General features: G+C 37.3%; 1 protein-coding gene across 6 annotated transcripts in view; it reads right to left on the bottom strand.

The window, feature by feature from the left end:
- Window positions 1–20899, bottom strand: part of LOC101140738 (ankyrin repeat domain-containing protein 26) — a 99802-nt gene that overhangs the window by 12771 nt on the left and 66132 nt on the right. For all 6 annotated transcript variants that reach the window (XR_002002978.4, XM_019011397.3, XM_019011400.4 and 3 more), the window contains exons 13-14: window positions 17792–18745; window positions 15959–16105 (exon numbers count right to left, since the gene is read on the bottom strand). Coding sequence is in view for 5 of the 6 variants with exons in the window: in XM_019011397.3 (XP_018866942.3) it covers window positions 15959–16105; window positions 17792–18745 (1101 nt within the window). In the remaining variant the exon portion in view is untranslated. The remainder of the gene's footprint in view (window positions 1–15958; window positions 16106–17791; window positions 18746–20899) is intronic.

The raw sequence follows: 20899 nt of genomic DNA on the forward strand, positions 1-20899 counted from the left end.
GGTGGCACCCCCACTCTCAGAACACTGAGAAGAGTGAGGCACAGATTCATGTGCTGGCATGGGAGCTGGGTGTGCCTCCTTCTGCGAGACTGGTCTGGGAAAAGCATAGCCTGTTGGATGGCCACAGACTCCATCCAAGAGAAACCTATGGCCTGGAACATATATCAGGCCAAAGATTTGGGTTTAGAAGGCTTGGGACAAAACTAGCTGGTCAGGCCTTACCTAAAAGCACACATCACAGAAAACCTGGTTGGGGAGCATGAGTTGTATGGTCCTCAAAGCCAACTGCTGAGCAAAAAACTCCAAGCTGTGGGTACCACACCAGCTGCACACCCATGGCACCACCCACCCTGCCCAGGGGACCTTCACCCTTGACCCACAGCATCCACAGACACCTGCAGACATACCCCATATCCCATTCAGACTCTTCCAAGCACAGGGAATCAGCAGGTCCCTGGAGATTTGGAGGACTAACCTCCGGCTCAGGCTGCCCCTAAAGCAAGCTTGTCCTGGGCCCATGGGCTGCATGCAGACCAGGAAGACTTTGAACGTGGCCCAACACACATTTGTAAATTTTCTTGAAACATTATGAGTTTTTTTTTGCAATTTTTTTTTTTTAGCTCATCAGCTATCGTTAGTGTTAGTGTGTTTTATGTGTAGCCCAAGACAATTCTTCTTCCTATGTGGTCCTGAGAAGCCATAAGATTGGACATCCCTGGCCTTAAAGATGGGGGCTGTGCAGCTGTCCAGGAACTTCTTTGGAGCTAAGAAAGAGGAAGTATAGCACCAGTGATTGAAGGGGATTCTCTGAAGGCTTGGGAACAAACTTTGTGAGAAAGGCATTTCTTGCCTCCCTGCCAACTGTTTCCCCCTCCTCAGAGGCCTGCTCCAAACACACTGATACACAAGAGTTATGCAGCTGAGTAAGAGCCTATCCACCAGCCCTTACTCCAAAGCACCATCTACGGGATTGAAGTCAGAATTACATCACCAAACAAAATTAATTCCCTAAACACAGTTAGCCTGTGAAAACCAACGCAGGAAACTAGCCACAACTAAGAAATCCATAGAGGCCAGGTGCGGTGGCTCACGCCTATAATCCCAGCACTTTGGGAGACGCAGGCAGGTGGATCACCTGAGGTCAGGAGTTCAAGACCAGCCTGGCCAATATGGTGAAACTTCATCTTTTCTAAAAAAAAAAAAATTAGCCTGGTGTAGTGGCAGGCATCTGAATCCCAGCGACTTGGGAAGCTGAGGCAGGGGAATCACTCGAACACAGCAGGCGGATGTTGCAGTGAGCCAAGATCACACCACTGCACTCCACCCCGGGTGACAAGAACAAAACTTCATCTCAAAAAAAAAAAAAAGAAAGAAAAAGAAATTCATAAAGATCCTTGGCCTTCTGAAAGAACACAGAAATTAAACCAATGAACTGTTCCAACATACACAATAGTCAAACACTCAAGGGAAGAATAGGAATATAGAAACCAGAAGTCATATCCAAATGACAGCAATTTCAAAAAGATAAATAAACACTAGCCCTCTCAGATGAGAAAGCATCTGTGAAAGAAATCCAGCAATTCAAAAAGTCATAGCGTTTTCTAACCCACAGAGGATCACACTAGCTCCTCAGCAATTGATCCTAACCAGATTGAAATGCTGAAATGATAGTCTTAGAATCCAGAATCTGGATGGTAAGGAAGCACAATGAGGTCCAAGGGAAAGTTGAAACCTAACCAAGGAAGCCAGAAAAATAATTCAAGAGTTGAAAGATGACATAGCCATTTTAAGAAAGAAGAAAACTGGGCTTCTGGGATTGAACAACTCATTCTAGGAATTTCAAAATACAATTGGAAGCCCCAACAACAGACTAGACCAAGCAGAGGAAGAAATTATAGAACTTGATGTCTGGTCCTATGAATCAACCCAGTCAGATGAAAATAAAGAAAACAGAATTTTTAAAAGTGAATAAAACCTCTGAGAAATGTGGGATCCCATAAAGATACCAAATCTATGACTCATTGGCATTGTGGAGAAAGAGTAAGTAATTTGGAAAACACACTTTAGAATATAGTCCACAAAACATTCCCCAATCTCATTAGAGAAGCTGACATGCAAATTCAAGAAATTCAGTGATAAGATACTACACAAGATGGTCATTCCAAAGACACATAGTGAAAAGCATCCAAAAGTCAACGTGAAAGTCTTATGGCAGCTAGAGAAAAGGGTCAGATCACATACAAAGGGAAGCCCATCAGGCTAACAGCAGACTTGTCAGCAAAACTTTACAAGCCAGAAGAGTGTTGGCCTATTTTAGCATCCCTAAATAAATTCAAACCCCAAATTTTATATCCTGTCAAACTAAACTTCATAAGTGAAGGAGAAAAAAATCTTTTCCAGACAAGCAAATGCTAAGGGAATTTAATACCATTAGACCAGCCCTACAAGAGATCCTTGAGGGAGTTCTAAACATGGACATGAAAGAACAATACCTGCAACCACAGAAACACACATAAGTACATAGCTCACAGACCTTATAAACAAATACACATTGGAGACTACAAAGCAACCAGATAACAACATCCCAGCAGGATAAAAATCTGACATATAAATATTAGCCTTGGATAAAATTATCTAAACACCCCACTTAGAAGGCACAGAGTGGCAAGCTGGATTAAAGAAAATCAAGAATCACCATCTGCTGTCTTCAAAAGGCCCAACTCACATACAATTACACCCATAGGCTCAAAGTAAAGGCATAAACTAAGATCTATCATGCACACAGAAAACAAAAAATCAGGGGTCATTATTCTTATATCAGATTAACACACTTTAAACCAACAACAGTTTTTAAAAAGGACAAAGAAGAAGACGATAAAGAATGATACAAAATGATAAAAGAACTCAGTTCAACAAGAAGGCATAAATATTTTTAAATATATAGGCACCCAACCTTGGAGCATTGGATTTCTAAAACAAGTACTTCTATATCTATGAAAAGACTTAGTTAGCCACCCAATTATAGTTAAAAATTTCAACACCTCATTGGCAGCATTAGACAAATCGCTGACACAGAAAAGTAACAAAGACATTCTAGAATTAAATTTAACATTTCACCTATTGAATTTAATTGACACTTACAGAATCCTCCACCCAACAATCACAGAGTGTACTTTCTTCTCATCAGCACAGGGAACACACTCTGAGATCGACCACATGCTCAGCCATAAAGCAACTCTCAATACATTTTTTAAAAACTGAAAGTATACCAAGCATAATATCTCAGACCCTAGTGGAATAAAAATAGAAATCCATACCAAAAATTTCTCTCAATGTCACATAATTATATGAAAATTAAACAACTTGCTCCTGAATGACTTTTGGGTAAACAACAAAATAAAGACAGATATTAAAAACTCTTGAAAATAAATAAAAACAGAGACAGAACATGCCAAAATTTCTGGGATACAGCAAAACCAGTATTAAGAAAAAAGATTATAGCACTAAATACAGACATCAAGAAGCTAGAAAGGTCTCAAACTAACAACTTAAAATCGCACCTACCAGAACTAGCAAAACAAAAACCAAATAACCTCAAAGCTAGCAGAAGTAAAGAAATAACTAAAACCAGAGCAGAACTGAATAAATTTGTGACACAAAAATCCTTACAAGTAATCAACAAAACCAAAAGTTTGTCCTTTGAAAGGATAAATGAGATTGATAGCTAGCTAGCTACATTAACAAAGAAAAAATAGAGAAGATTCAAATAAGCACAATCAGAAATGGCAAAGATGGCATTATAATGGATCCCACAGAAATACAAAATATCATCAAAGACTATTATGAACATCTCTATGCACAGAAACTAGGAAATCTAGAGGAAATGGATAAATTCCCAGAAATACAAAACCTCCCAAGATTGAACCAAGACAAAATTAAAATCCTTAACAGACAATAACAAGTTCTGAAATGGAATCAGTAATTTAGAAACCTAGTAACCAAAGAAAAAGCCCTGAACCTATTGGATTCAGAGCCAAATTCTACCAGACATACAAAGAAGATCTGTTACCAATCCTACTGAAACTATTCCAAAGTATCAAGTTTGAGAGACTCCTCCCTAACTCATTCTATGAATGCAGCATCATCTTGATATTAAAAGCTGAAAGAGATGCAGTGAAAAAAGAAAACTGCAGGACAATATCTCTGAAGAACATAGACACAAAAATTCTCAACAAAACATTAACAAACCAAATCCTGCAACACATCAAAAATTCACTTTTTTTTTTTTTTTGAGACGGAGTCTCACTCTGTGGCCCAGGCTGGAGTGCAGTGGCGCGATCTCAGCTCACTGTAAGCTCCACCTCCCGGGTTCAAACCATTCTCCTGCCTCAGCCTCCTGAGTAGCTGGGACTACAGGCATCCACCACCATGCCCAGCTAATTTTTTTTTGTATTTTTAGTAGAGACGGCGTTTCACTGTGTTAGCCAGGATGGTCTCGATCTCCTGACCTCGTGATCCACCCACCTCGGCCTTCCAAAGTGCTGGGATTACAGGCAAGAGCCACCGTGCCTGACCCAAAATTCACTTTTTTACAATCTGACAGGCTTTATTTCTGGGATGCAAAGTTGGTTCAACATATACAAAGTAATAAATGTGATTCACCACATAAACAGAATTCTTAAAAACCACATGATCGTCTCAACAGATGCAGGAAAAACTTTCAGTAGACTCGCAATATTCCTTCATGATCAAAACATTCAACAAATTAGGCATCAAAGTAACATACCTGAAAATAATGAGAGCCACCTATGACAAACACACAGCCAACATCATACTCGATGGGCTAACCTTGGAACCATTTTCCTTCAGAACTGGAACAAGAAAAAGATGCCCACTCTCTCCATTCCTATTCAACATAGTACTAGAAGTCCTAGCCAGGGCAATCAGGCAAGAGAAAGGAATTAAAGGCATCCAAGTAAGAACTGAAGAAGTCAAACTATCTCTCTTTTCAGATGATATGATTGTACACCTAGACAACCCTAAAGACTGTCAAAACGCTCCTAGATCTGACAGCAATTTCAGCAAAGTTTCTAGTTACAAAATCAATGTGGAAATATTAGCAGCATTTCTATACACCAATAGTGTTTAAGGTGAAAGCCAAATCAAGAACACAATCCCATTTATAAATAGCCACAAAAAAATAAAATACCGGGAAATGCATCTGACCAAATAAATGAAAGATTTCTACAAGAAGAACTATACACAATGCCAAAAGAAATCAGAAATTAAACAAACAAATGAAAAAAATCCATGCTCATGGATTGGAAGAATGAGTATCATCAAAATGCTTATACTGCACAATGCAATCTACAAATTCAATCCACACTATTCCTATCAAGCTACCAACACCATTTTTTCACAGCGTTAGGAAAAATGACTCTAAAACTCATGGAACCAAAAAAGAGCCACACTAGCCAACCAATCCTGAGGAAAATAAAAGCTGGAGGCATCCGTCTACCTGACTTCAAATTATATTACAAGGATACAGTAACCAAAACACACGGTTTTGGTGTAAAAACAAATACAAAGACCAACAGAAAGAATAGAGAACCCAGAAATTAATCCACATATTTACAGCCATCTGATTTTTGATAAAATGTCAAGAACATCCATGGGGGAAAGAACATTCTCATCAACAAATAAGGCTGGGAACACTGGATATCTGTAGGCAGAAGAATGAAACTAGATCCTTATAGTTCTCCATATACAGAAATCTACTGTAAATGGATTAAAGACAATTTAAGAACCAAAATTATAAAACTACTAGAAGAGAACATAGCAGAAATGCTTCAGTACCTTGGTCTAGGCAAAGCTGTGATGACTAAAACATCAAAAACACAGGCGAAAACAGACCAATGAGACTATATTAAAATTAAAGTTTCTTCATAGCAAAGGAAACAACCAACAGAGTGAAGAGACAATCTGTAGAATGGAAGAAAATGTTTGCAATCTATTCATCTGACAAAGGTCTAATATTCAGCCTATATAAGGAGCTCAAACAACCCAACAGCAAAATCAAAATTAATAATCTGATTAAAAAGTGGGCAAAGGATCTGAATAGACATTTTTCAAAAGAAGATGTACAAATGGCCAACAAATATATGAAAAATACTCAACATCAGTAATCATCAGGAAATGAAATAAATCTGCAATGAGATATCATCTCACTACAGTTAGAATGGCTACTATCAAAAAGACAGAAAGTAAAAAATGCTGGTGAGGTTGCAGAAAAAGGAAACTCTTATGCACTGTTGGAGGGAATGTAAATTAGTATAGCCATTAAGGAAAACAGTATGGAGGTTTCTTAAAAACTAAAAATAGAACTATAAAACAATCCAACAATCCCACTACTGAGTATTTATCAAAAAGAAAGAAAATAAATGTATCAAAGAAATACCAGCACTGCCATTTTTATTGTATCACTGTTTATAATTACTAAGATATGGAATCCACCTAAATGTTTATCAACAGAGGAATGCATAAAGAAAATGTGGTATCTGTACACAATGGAAGACTATTCAGCCATAAAATAGAATAAAATTATATCATTCTCAGCCACATAGATGACCTTAGAGGACATTATGTTAAGTAGAATAAGTCAGGCACAGAAGAACAAATGCTGTATGTTCTCGCTCATGTGGGAGCTAAATTTTTTTTAAAAATGAGTTCATGGTAGTAGAGAACAGAACTGTGGACATTAATTAGAGTCTGGGAAATGAAGGGGAGTGGGGGATGGGGTGAGATTGGTTAATGGAAAAGAAATTATCACTAGATAGAATGAACTCTAGTGTTCTGTGGCACTGTAGGGTGAATATGATTAACTATGATTTATTGTATTTTTTTGAAAGCTAGAAGAGAGGATTATGAATGTTCACAAAAAAAAGAATGGTAAATGGTTGAAGTGCTTGATATAATAATTAACCTGATTTGATGATTATACATTGTTTACATGTATCAAAATATTACTGTGTATCCTATAAATATGTACAAATATACATGACCACAGAATATAAAAGAAAGCCAGGCATGGTGTAACATGCCTGTAGTCACAGCAATTTGGGAGGCTGAAGCAGGAGTATCCCTTGAGCTCAGGAGTTTAAGGCCAGCCTGAGTAACACAGTGAGATCCCTTTCTAATATACATAAATAGATAAATAATAAAAATAGAAGAAAAAATTTATCCTATAAAGAAGTAGACTGTGAGCCAACCCTACTGACTTGCCTCTAATGAAGAAATGTGGTATAAGTGATACCACGTGCCTTCCAACATTAAGTTAGAAAAGGCCCTCTACCTCACACTGCTTGTCCTTGGAACTTAGACCCCATGTTGTGAGGAAGCTCAGGCCACAAAGATAGCCTAAGAGTTCCAATGAAGGTATTTCAGCTGCCTGCCCCAACTAAAGTTTCAGTCAGTGGCCATCATGAACAACCAGACAGTTAGGGAACAAGCCTTCATAGGATTCCAGTCCTCCAACCTCTGATTTATCCCAAGTGAAGCTCAGGGGAATAGAGACAAGCTGTCCTGGCCAAAGTTTTCCCCACCCACAGATGGCTGAACTAAATAAATGTTGTTTTCAGTGACTCAACTTTGGGTAATTTGTTAGGAAAAAATAAACAGAAAATTTGATTTAAACAAAGAGACATCAAGAAATAATAACTTATGGGAGCCAAGATGGCCGAATAGGAACAGCTCCAGTCTACAGCTCCCAGCGTGAGCGACACAGAAGACAGGTGATTTCTGCATTTCCAGCTGAGGTACCAGGTTCATCTCACTGGCGAGTGCCAGACAGTGGGTGCAGGACAGTGGGTGCAGTGCACCGTGCGGGAGCCAAAGCAGGGGGAGGCATCACCTCACCTGGGAAGCACAAGGGGTCAGGGAATTCCCTTTCCTAGTCAAAGAAAAGGGTGACAGATGGCACCTGGAAAATCGGGTCACTCCCACCCTAATACTGCACTTTTACAATGGACTTAACAAACAGCACACCAGGAGATTATATCCCGCACATGGCTTGGAGGGTCCTACGCCCATGGAGCCTCGCTCATTGCTAGCACAGCAGTCTGAGATCAAACTGCAAGGCGGCAGCAAGTCTGGGGGAGGGGCGCCCGCCATTGCTGAGGCTTGAGTAGGTAAACAAAGCAGCTGGGAAGCTCGAACTGGGTGGAGCCCACCACAGCTCAAGGAGGCCTGCCTGCCTCTGTAGGCTCCACATCTGGGGGCAGGGCACAGACCAACAAAAGGCAGCAGTAACCTCTGCAGACTTAAATGTCTCTGTCTGACAGCTTTGAAGAGAGTAGTGGTTCTCTCAGCACGCAGCTTGAGATCTGAGAACAGGCAGACTGCCTCCTCAAGTGGGTCCCTGACCCCCAAGTAGCCTAACTGGGAGGCACCCCCCAGTAGGGGCGGACTGACACCTCACACGGCCAGGTACTCCTCTGAGACAAAACTTCCAAAGGAACGATCAGGCAGCAGCATTTGCGGTTCACCAATATCCGCTGTTCTGCAGCCACCGCTGCTGATACCCAGGCAAACAGGGTCTGGAATGGACCTCAAGCAAACTCCAACAGACCTGCAGCTGAGGGTCCTGACTTTTAGAAGGAAAACTAACTAACAGAAAGCACATCCACACCAAAAACCCATCTGTACATCACCATCATCAAAGACTGAAGGCAGATAAAGCCACAAAGATGGGGGAAAAAACAGAGCAGAAAAACTGGAAACTCTAAAAATCAGAGCACCTCTCCTCCTCCAAAGGAATGCAGCTCCTCATCAGCAATGGAACAAAGCTAGACGGAATATGACTTTGACGAGTTGAGAGAAGAAGTCTTCACAAGATCAAACTACTCCAAGCTAAAGGAGGAAGTTTGAACCAATGGCAATGAAGTTAAAAACCTTGAAAAAAATTAGATGAATGGCTAACTAGAATAACCAATGCAGAGAAGTCCTTAAAGGAGCTGATGGAGCTGAAAACCACGGCATGAGAACTACATGACGAATGCACAAGCCTCAGGAGCCGATGCGATCAACTGGAAGAAAGGGTATCAGCGATGGAAGACGAAATAAATGAAATGAAGTGAGAAGAGAAGTTTAGAGAAAAAAGAATAAAAACAAATGAACAAAGCCTCCAAGAAATATGGGACTATGTGAAAAGACCAAATCTACGTCTGATTGGCATACCTGAAAGTGACGGGGAGAATGGAACCAAGTTGGAAAACACTCTGCACGATATTATATAGGAGAACTTCTCCAATGTAACAAGGCAGGGCAACATTCAAATTCAGGAAATACAGAGAATGCCACAAAGATACTCCTCGAGAAGAGCAACTCCAAGACACATAATTGTCAGATTCACTAAAGTTGAAATAAAGGAAAAAATATTAAGGGCAGCCAGAGAGAAAGGTCGGGTTACCCATAAAGGGAAGCCCATCAGACTAACAGCTGATCTCTCAGCAGAAACTCTACAAGCCAGAAGAGAGTGGGGGCCAATATTCAACATTCTTAAAGAAAAGAATTTTCAACCCAGAATTTCATATCCAGCCAAACTAAGCTTCATAAGTGAAGGAGAAATAAAACACTTTACAGACAAGCAAATGCTGAGAGATTTTGTCACCACCAGGCCTGCCCTAAAAGAGCTCCTGAAGCAAGCACTAAACATGGAAAGGAACAACCAGTACCAGCCACTGCAAAAACATGCCAAATTGTAAAGACCATCAAGGCTAGGAAGAAACTGCATCAACTAATGAGCAAAATAACCAGCTAACATCATAATGACAGGACCAAATTCACACATAACAATACTAACCTTAAATGTAAATGGGCTAAATGATCCAATTAAAAGACACATACTGGCAAATTGGATAAAGAGTCAAGACCCATCAGTCTGCTGTATTCAGGAAACCCATCTCACATGCAGAGACACACATAGGCTCAACATAAAGGGATGGAGGAAGATCTACCAAGCAAATGGAAAACAAAAAAAGGCAGGGGTTGCAATCCTAGTCTTGGATAAAACAGACTTTAAACCAACAAAGATCAAAAGAGACAAAGAAGGCCATTACATAATGGTAAAGGGATCAATTCAACAAGAAGAGCTAACTATCCTAAATATATATGCACCCAATACAGGAGCACCCAGATTTATAAAGCAAGTCCTTAGTGACCTACAAAGAGACTTAGACTCCCACACAATAATAATGGGAGACTTTAATACCCAACTGTCAACATTACACAGATCAACAAGATAGAAAGTTAACAAGCATATCCAGGAATTGAACTCAGCTCTGCACCAAGCGGACCTAAGAGACTCTACAGAACTCTCCACCCTACATCAACAGAATATACATTCTTTTCAGCACCACACCACACCTATTCCAAAATTGACCACATAGTTGGAAGTAAAGCACTCCTCAGCAAATGTAAAAGAACAGAAATTATAACAAACTGTCTCTCAGACCACAGTGCAATCAAACTAGAACTCAGGATTAAGAAACTCACTCAAAACCGCTCAACTACATAGAAACTGAACAACCTGCTCCTTAATGACTACCGGGTATATAACGAAATGAAGACAGAAATAAAGATGTTCTTTGAAACTAATGAGAACAAAGACACAACACACCAGAATCTCTGGGACACATTCAAAGCAGTGTGTGGAGGGAAATTTATAGCACTAAATGCCCACAAGAGAAAGCAGGAAAGATCTAAAACTGACACGCTAATATCACAATTAAAAGAACTAGAGAAGCAAGAGCAAACACATTCAAAAGCTAGCAGAAGGCAAGAAATAACTAAGATCAGAGAAGAACTGAAGGAAATAGAGACACAAAAAACCCTTCAAAAAATCAATGAATCCAGGAGCTGGTTTTTTGAAAAGATCAACAAAATTGATAGACCACTAGCAAGACTAATAAAGAAGAAAAGAGAGAAGAATCAAATAGATGCAATAAAAAATGATAAAGGGGATATCACCACCGATCCCACAGGAATACAAACTACCATCAGAGCATACTATAAACACCTCTACGCAAATAAACTAGAAAATTTAGAAGAAATGGATAAATTCCTCGACACATACACCCTCCCAAGACTAAACCAGGAAGAAGTTGAATCTCTGAATAGACCAATAACAGGCTCTGAAATTGAGGCAATAATTAATAGCTTACCAACCAAAAAAAGTCCAGGACCAGATGGATTCATAGCCGAATTCTACCAGAGGTACAAGGAGGAACTGGTACCATTCCTTCTGAAATTATTCCAATCAATAGAAAAAGAGGGAATCCTCCCTAACTCATTTTATGAGGCCAGCATCATCCTGATATCAAAGCCTGGCAGAGACACAACAAAAAAAGAGAATTTTAGACCAATATCCTTAATGAACATTGATGCAAAAATCCTCAATAAAATACTGGTAAACTGAATCCAGCAGCACATCAAAAAGCTTATCCACCATGATCAAGTGGGCTTCATCCCTGGGATGCAAGGCTGGTTCAACATATGAAAATCAATAAACGTAATCCAGCATATAAACAGAACCAAAGACAAAAACCACATGATTATCTCAATAGATGCAGGAAAGGCCTTTGACAAAATTCAACAACCCTTCATGCTAAAAACTCTCAATAAATTAGGTATTGATGGGAGATATCTCAAAATAACAAGAGCTACCTATGACAAACCCACAGCCAATATCATACTGAATGGACAAAAACTGGAAGCATTCCCTTTGAAAACTGGCACAAGACAGGGATGCCCTCTCTCACCACTCCTATTCAACATAATGTTGGAAGTTCTGGCCAGGGCAATCAGGCAGGAGAAGGAAATAAAGGGCATTCAGTTAGGAAAAGAGGAAGTCAAATTATCCCTGTTTGCAGATGACATGATGGTATATCTAGAAAACCCCCATCATCTCAGCCCAAAATCTCCTTAAGCTGATAAGCAACTTCAGCAGTCTCAGTATACAAAATCAATGTGCAAAAATCACAAGCATTCTTATACACCAATAACAGACAAACAGAGCCAAATCATGAGTGAACTCCCATTCACAATTGCTTCAAAGAGAATAAAATACCTAGGAATCCAACTTACAAGGGACATGAAGGACCTCTTCAAGGAGAACTACAAACCACTGCTCAATGAAATAAAAGAGGATACAAACAAATGGAAGAACATTCCATGCTCATGGGTAGGAAGAATCAATATTGTGAAAATGGCCATACTGCCCAAGGTAATTTATAGATTCAATGCCATCCCCATCAAGCTACCAATGACTTTCTTCACAGAATTGGAAAAAAACTACTTTAAAGTTCATATGGAACCAAAAAAGAGCCCACATCGCCAAGACAATCCTAAGCCAAAAGAACAAAGCTGGAGGCATCACGCTACCTGACTTCAAACTATACTACAAGGCTACAGTAACCAAAACAGCATGGTACTGGTACCAAAACAGAGATATAGACCAATGGAACAAAACAGAGGCCTCAGAAATAATACCACATATCTACAACCATCTGATCTTTGACAAACCTGACAAAAACAAGAGATGGGGAAAGGATTCCCTATTTAATAAATGGTGCTGGGAAAACTGGCTGGCCATATGTAGAAAGCTGAAACTGGATCCCTTCCTTACATCTTATACAAAAATTAATTCAAGATGGATTAAAGACTTAAATGTTAGACCTAAAACCATAAAAACCCTTAGTAGAAAACCTAGGCAATACCATTCAGGACATAGGCATGGGCAAGCACTTCAAGTCTAAAGCACCAAAAGCAATGGCAACAAAAGACAAAATTGACAAATGGGATCTAATTAAACTAAAGAGCTTCTGCACAGCAAAAGAAACTACCATCAGAGTGAACAGGCAACCTACAGAATGGGAGAAAATTTTTGCAACCTACTCATGTGACAAAGGGCTAATATCCAGAATCTACAATGAACTCAAACAAATTTACAAGAAAAAAACAAACAACCCCATCAAAAAGTGGGCAAAGGATATGAACAGACACTTCTCAAAAGGAGACATTTATGCAGCCAAAAAACACATGAAAAAATGCTCATCACTGGCCATCAGAGAAATGCAAATCAAAACCACAATGAGATACCATCTGACACCAGTTAGAATGGTGATCATTAAAAAGTCAGGAAACAACAGATGCTGGAGAGGATGTGGAGAAATAGGAACACTTTTACACTGTTGGTGGGACTGTAAACTAGTTCAACCATTGTGGAAGTCAGTGTGGTGATTCCTCAGGGATCTAGAACTAGAAATACCATTTGACCCAGCCATCCCATTACTGGGTATATACCCAAAAGATTATACATCATGCTGCTATAAAGACACATGCACACATATGTTAATTGCGGCACTATTCACAATAGCAAAGACTTGGAACCAACCCAAATGTCCAAAAATGATAGACTGGATTAAGAAAATGTGGCACATATACACCATGGAATACTATGCAGCCTTAAAAAATGATGAGTTCATGTCCTTTGTAGGGACATGGATGAAGCTGGAAACCATCATTCTCAGCAAACTATGGCAAGGACAAAAAACCAAACACCGCATGTTCTCACTCATAGGTGGGAATTGAACAAGAAGAACACATGGACACAGGAAGAGGAACATCCCACACTGGGGCCTGTTGTGGGGTGGGAGGAGTAGGGAGGGATAGCATTAGGGATATACTAATGCTAAATGACAAGTTAATGGGTGCAGCACACCAACATGGCACATGTATACATATGTAACAAACCTGCATGTTGTGCACATGTACCCTAAAACTTAAAGTATAATAATAATAAGATAAAAAATAAAAATAAAAAAAAGAAATTAAGTACAATTTCCCCTTTACCTTACTTTGAGCCTGTTTGTATGAAGAAGGTGAGACCATCTCATCTGTATTTTGTAACAAAATGCTTCTCCATATCATAAAAATTGAGCAAGACATGTTAGTGCACAAGGATAGACATAGACCAGCATATTGGAATTGAGAATCCAAAATTAAATCTGTATGTTTGTGTTCAATTGATTTCCAACAAGAGTTAAAAAGCAAATGAGAAAAGAATAGTATTTTCAACAAATGGTATCATCTCACCAAATGCCATATCTAAACATTTATTCAAAATAGAACAGCTAAATGTGAGAGCTAAAACTATAAAATTCTTAGGTGAAGACACAGGCATAAATCTTTGTGACTGCATTTGCCAGTGGTTTCTTAGACATAACACCAAAAGGAAAAATAGATTAACTGGACTTCATCAAAATTTGGAACTTGAACAGGAACCATCAGGAAAGCAAAGAGGAAGGCCATTGAGTAGAAATAAATATTTGAAAATCATTCATCTGATAAGGGACTTACACCTAGGATATAAAAACAACTCTTAAAATTTAGAAATAAAAAACCAATTTAAAAATGGGCAAAGGATTTGAATAGATATTTCTCCAAAGAAGATATACAAACGGTTCATAAGCACATAAAAAGATGCTTAAAGTCATTAGTCATTAGAAGAATGCAAATCAAAACCACAATGAAGTACCACATAGCACTACTAGAATGAAATCTTTTCTCAATCAAAAATATGGAAAATTTTGGCAAGGGTATGAAGACATTAGAACACCCTCACGATGCTGAGAAGAATGTAGAATGGTGCAGCCACTTTGGAAAACAGACTGGCAGCTCCTCAAAGAGTTAACACATGACCCAGCAATTCCACTCATAAGTATAACCCCAACAGAAATGAAAACATATGCAAACACAAGCACTTTTACATAAAAGTTCACGGCAGCTTTGTTAATAACAGTCCAAACTGGAAACCGATGGTCCAACAATTGATGAATGGATAAATAAAATGATTGGTATATTCACACAATGGAATATTACTCAGCAATTAGAAGAAATTAAGTACTGATACCTGCTACCACACAGAAAACCCTTAAAATGTTATGCTAAGTGAAAAAAAAAAGTCACAAAAGACCACATATTGTGTGCTTCCACTGATAGAAAACATCCAGAATGGACAAATCTATACAATCAAAGGAGACTGGTGGTTCCCTGGAGCTAAGTAAAAAGGGGGAAACTGGTCAATGATAGCTCAGGGATGCAGAGTTTCTTTTCAGGGTCATAAAAATGTTCTAAAATTGATGGTGGCAATGGTTACACAACTGTGTGAATATACTAAGAAACTGTGAATTGTACACTTTACACAGATGAACTGTATGGTAGGTGAATTGTATCTTAATAAAGTTGTTTTTAAAAATCAAATGGCAGGATTTTGATAAATTTCCTACTTCTCTACTTTGGATTATATACTATACATGATCTGAATATTTCTGTTTTACAATATATTTAAAAGAAACAAAATAGGAAGGAAATGCCTAACATTTCAAGTAGTTTGTAAACTAATCTAAAACATTTGTATTTTGAAGACCAGTATAACAGTCTTTCCTGTACATGTTATCCTGAAATACATTAAATAAATATACAGAGATTCTGTACCCATTCACAAAAGTAAAGATAAGAAATAAGACAATTTTCTGAAATAAACATTATCCTCTGATTTAATCTCGTGTGCCTCATCATGGCAATAGAGAAAAATCACTAAAAATTACTGTTTCACAGAAAAAAAGTCTCTCAACTTTTGTGAGAAATGATGTCTAATTCTCAACTTTTCCTGAAGGTAAATATTATAAGAAAAATATGTACATACTTAAGAGGAAAAAATGACAGAATAAAAGTCAAGAGGTTAAGAAATAAGTACATTATAATGATAATAAAATTGTAATAAAATTAATTATAATGAAAACAAAAAAGAAAGCTGTTCACTGAAATTAGTATACTAAAACACTTCATATTATTTAACCAGCTATAGACTAACTGTTGACATGTTACATTTTATACATACTTGACTTCTGATTTGACCTGATTTCCTCTTTGAGGCCTGTGTTTCATCTAAATTAACATAACATGGTGTAGCCTCTAGTGGAGGCTCTGATATAGGTTGTTTTTTTACAGTATCAGCCAGTTCTTGTTGAAGTTGTCTCATAATTTCCTGTAAAGATATTTTTGTTATTGATTTTATGTCACCTTGTTATTAAATGATGGTCATAGAATTTAACTTTAACATAAATACTTTGAAAAATATTAACACATACATTGATTCACCTACTTTTCCGCATGTGTAATGAACATTCCTGTTCAATACTGAATTCAGTTAAGGACAGAAAAGGTGTTATTTTCCCGCCAAATCAGTATTCTGTAACTTAGACAACAGATACAGCCCATTATACATTCATCACCTAAGTTTGCAATGCTTAATCATCTACTGAAGTCTCAGAAAGAAATGGGTATGTGAGTGAGACTAGTGGTGGTAAATTCTATACTCTGAAATGTTTTCTCTCTTCTTTATTAGAAGTTCAAATCAACTTCACAATTCCTCATTTATTCAATTGCCTGCTCAAATCCTTCCAATAGATTGCTGTATCGAAATAAAACTAAAATTTCGATGGCCTTTGAGGCCCTTGATAATCTTGCCTCCACCTCCCTGATCTCAGCTCCTACACTCTCTCCCCTACTCACTCTATTCCCACTATGTGTGAATCCTGTCACCCCTCGTTAGTTTGAACATGGGGACCCAATGCCAAACAAAGAAATCTCAGATTGCTACAATTATCTTTGTACTGGACAAAGTTATATCCAAATGAAATTAGTCATTGAGTCTTGAAATAAAAATTATGCACAAATTACCTGTAAAAACATTCGAAATAAATTACAAATGCCAGTGGTAAGAGTAAATCAAATATGGTTTTACTGATACTCACATCCATCCCAAATTATATTTAATTAAAAGTGAATCCTGTCAAAGAGTTGAGAGGTCATGACGATAATGAAATAGTTTCAGATTTAAGTCAAACTGACATGAATAAAAATAAAATTACACCAACTTCAATATGTAAGAAGCTCCTGAGGGAAAGTCATGGGACACAGCAGTACGCTTCAGTTCACCTGGGAAATCTGGACCTAATTGCCGAAATCACCCACCAAATTGAATCTTAATTTCAAAATATTCATTTCAGGTATGAGCATTTCCATTTATCTGTTTCATCATGGTCTCAAAATGTGGCCACATAAAGACATTAAAATTATTATTTCAGGCCCGTTGTGGTGGCTTACGCCTGTAATCCCAGCACTTTGGGAGGTCCAGGTGGGTGGATCACCTGAGGTCAGGAGTTCGAGACCAGCCTGGCCAACATGGCAAAACCCCGTTTCTACTAAAAATAGAAAAATTAGCCGGGTGTGGTGGCGCGTGCCTGTAATCCCAGCTACTCGTTAGGCTGAGGCAGGAGAATCGCTTGAACCCAGGAAGCGGAGGTTCCAGTGAGCAAAGATCGTGCCACGGCACTCCAGCCTGGGCAACAGAATGAGACTCTGTCTCAAATTTTAAAAAAAGGTATTATTTCAGCAGTGTAAGACTACATTATTGATATTAGTCTCTATCTATTAACAACTTGTAACTTAACCTCTCAATGTTTCATAGGTGACACTGTTTCTTTACTCAAAGTAAAGCATCTTTCCAGTCTAACTTTTTTTGCTGGCATGTTTCTAGGCTGATAAAGCAAATATGTTTATAATACATATATTTTTATATTCAATGAGACTCATCATTTAGCAAAAACCAAATATTACTTTACATTTTCTTTCAAGAAGTTTGAAAAATATTTTCTTTCTCAATACTTACATTTCTTTCTGCTTTCTCTTTTTCATATTTGTATGATCTTTTTTTTATGAAATTGCATTTATTGATCAAGTTGTTGTTTTTCTGATCTAGTAGTAGACTTTGCTCTTCACTCTGAGCTTGATTTTTGACAATAGCATTAAATTGCTCTTGGATATTAATTATTGTCTCTTTTTGATTGTCGGCTTTCTTGTAAGCCTCATCCAGTTGCTGTCGAAGTAACAGATTTTCGTTTTGTATTTGAGATAATCTCTCCTCTAGAGATTCTTGCTTTTGAATGTATTTACTCACTTTGTCTTCTTCATTCTGAAACATTTGTTCAATTTCTTTCCTCCGACATTGTGATTGGGTTAGGTCTCTTTGGACATCTTCTAAAACCAATGTCTTTTCCCTTAGAGCATCTTTTGTCTGGCGCCACTTCATTTTGAGGCTTCTGATTTTATTTTCAGCATTAGAAAGTGTTTCAGAAAGCAGCTCATTCTTATCTTTTAGGTTACTCATATCAAAATTCATTTTTTCCTTTAAATGAAACCACTCTTCTCTTGTTCTCTGGAAATCACATTCTACATCTCTTTTTGATGCCTGACTTTGATCACGGTCTTGTAGAGCAGCAGCCAGTCTACAACGATATGACTCAATTTCTCTTTCCAGTCTCTCCTGGTTTTGGCTTTTATCCTTCAATTTAAAACTGGGCATTTTATTCTCAGCTTTCAAAACTTCAGGCTGTATACTGTCCTGGAATATCATTGTTGCAAATGTTTCCTCTTTCAGCATCAAAGCATTTTGAAGGAAATCATTCTTTTCTTTCGCAATTTTAATGTCCTCAAGAAAATTCTTTTCCTTTTGCTGGTTCCAATTTTTCAGTGCATCTATTTCCAGTCTTAGCCTTGCAATTTCTTCCTGCAACATGCAATTTTTATGCAACAGATCTTTTTCTTTCTTATGCCCATGAGAAATCTAAATAAACAAAGGAAACTTTTAGCTAACATTCAATACAATGACATTTCATTACTTTCTCTAAAATTAAAGAATATCCTGCACATTTATACAATGAAAGCATTGCCATGAATATCTAACTGGGAAAAAAAAGTTAAATTAAAACTTCAAACCTCATAGAGCATAAATTCTCCAAAGGTCAAAGATTTATTTAAAGACAATGAATCCATAAAAGTAAAAGAGAAACCACTAGAGAATGTGTAAGGTTCCCAGAAATGGAAAAACCTTTCTCAGAACAACAACAAACCCAAAGGCATAAAATAAAAGATTAAAAAAAATTACTACATTAAATATTGGGTTTACACTCTGATATCTAACCTATATACCACCATATACTAAGAGCCTTAGCTCTGCATATATTTGGACAGATGAAATTTCCCAATGTCCTTTAAGCTCCTTTTTCCTGAGAATATTCTACAGATACAGTATTTTTGTACCATTTTTATAGTCAGTTCTAAGAATGACATACATGCATAAATGCTAAATATAAGCATTTCACTAAGCACTTCTACATATGTCACTGAACTCAATTATCACAATTCTGCAAAGGAGTGGTCAAAAAATAAGCAAGCTGCAGAATTTTCCCTAGGTTTTCTAACTCTACTTCTAGTGCACCTCCACCAAATCACATTTATTTCTTTAGTATAAATAAATACAAAAAGAAGCTTTTTTATTTCAAAACACCAATAGTAAATAAAATTATAGAGCTTTGCTTAGAGAGTCATAAAATCATTTGCCATTGCAATAACTTCTCTTTTCTCTTTATAATGTTTGAAAGAGTAATAAATGTGAAATGGGGGAAATATACTGAACTATTTTACTAGGAATGAAATACATATTAGCAAATTATCACTAGTTTATATTGTGGCATACCATTGTGTTCAAACTCTTTGTACTCAAATTAGACACTATTGGAGCAGACTGTTAATCTTCTCAAAAGTAAAAAGAAGAACATCCAAAATATGGTCTCTGAACTGCCTATACATTTTCTTCTTACCAATCAGTGGAAGTAATAAACTAACCCCTCCATTAATATAAAAATAAGATTAAATAACTTTCAACAACTAGAACATGTTTTGTTAGTAGCAAGGGTTTTGGCATTATAGAAAGATCATTAATTCCTATGGAAAGTATCAAATGCTTCTGCTTTTCATGAGGGCAATATGAATATCACTACTTGACCATTGCAGACAAATGGCATTAAATTAAGAGAACATCATTTTATTCAGTGGGCCAAAGGCCAGAACCACCACCACCACCTCATAAAAGACAAAGACAAAAATTGTCTTCTTCCTTCTTTACAACTTGGATTTTAAACAGCCAGATTTAGAGGATGCGACATTGTGGGGCTTCAGGAACAGAAAGGAAGCTTCACCCTTTGTGCACTAAGCTATTCTTCTCCCCACTGCCTTTTATCTTTCTTTTTTATCTGTCTAGAAGTCAGCTTTCTACTTTCAAGTCATATACTAAATTTTTGGCTGAGGATTTATGCTACTTATATTAAAATATCATATATGCCATAACACACCATACTCTATCAAACAATAGAATGTAGAGGTCTGACTCAACAGAAACATTTGAGAGTTATTAAAAATATGTGAAAGTATATATACTTCTCAAAAATATTTAAAATGCTTATAATATAATTATATGTTGCAAGAGTTGCAGTTAAACAGATACACTACAAAACATGAAAGCACAAGAAACAGTTTCATTAGCCAGGAATATTTCTTACAACTCTCAAGACTAATACATTTTTATCTCTCTTTTCAGTTATTTCTTCCTTCCCATTGTATTCCCATTTTATTGCTAAACACATCTCATCTTTATGTAAATAGAAGGGACAACCCTAGGGCTATAATTTTAAGCAATTTTCTTTATGCTTATCCTGGTTCTGAAGGACATAGGCATACGGATAAATTAGTTTATGATTTCTTATACCACTTGGAAAACTTAACAGACTTTGCTTGATCAAGGTACAAAGATTAGAGAAAGTTTTTCTGAACTTCTATCATTTAGATAGCAGAAATAATCTATTTCTATGTACAGTTACAGATTTAGATAACCCTATTTTACACATGAGTTTCTCATCAGTAGTAACTCAGAATGGATCAG

This window comes from Gorilla gorilla, chromosome 18 (genome assembly GCF_029281585.2).
Source record: "Gorilla gorilla gorilla isolate KB3781 chromosome 18, NHGRI_mGorGor1-v2.1_pri, whole genome shotgun sequence".
Classification (NCBI taxonomy): domain Eukaryota; kingdom Metazoa; phylum Chordata; class Mammalia; order Primates; family Hominidae; genus Gorilla; species Gorilla gorilla.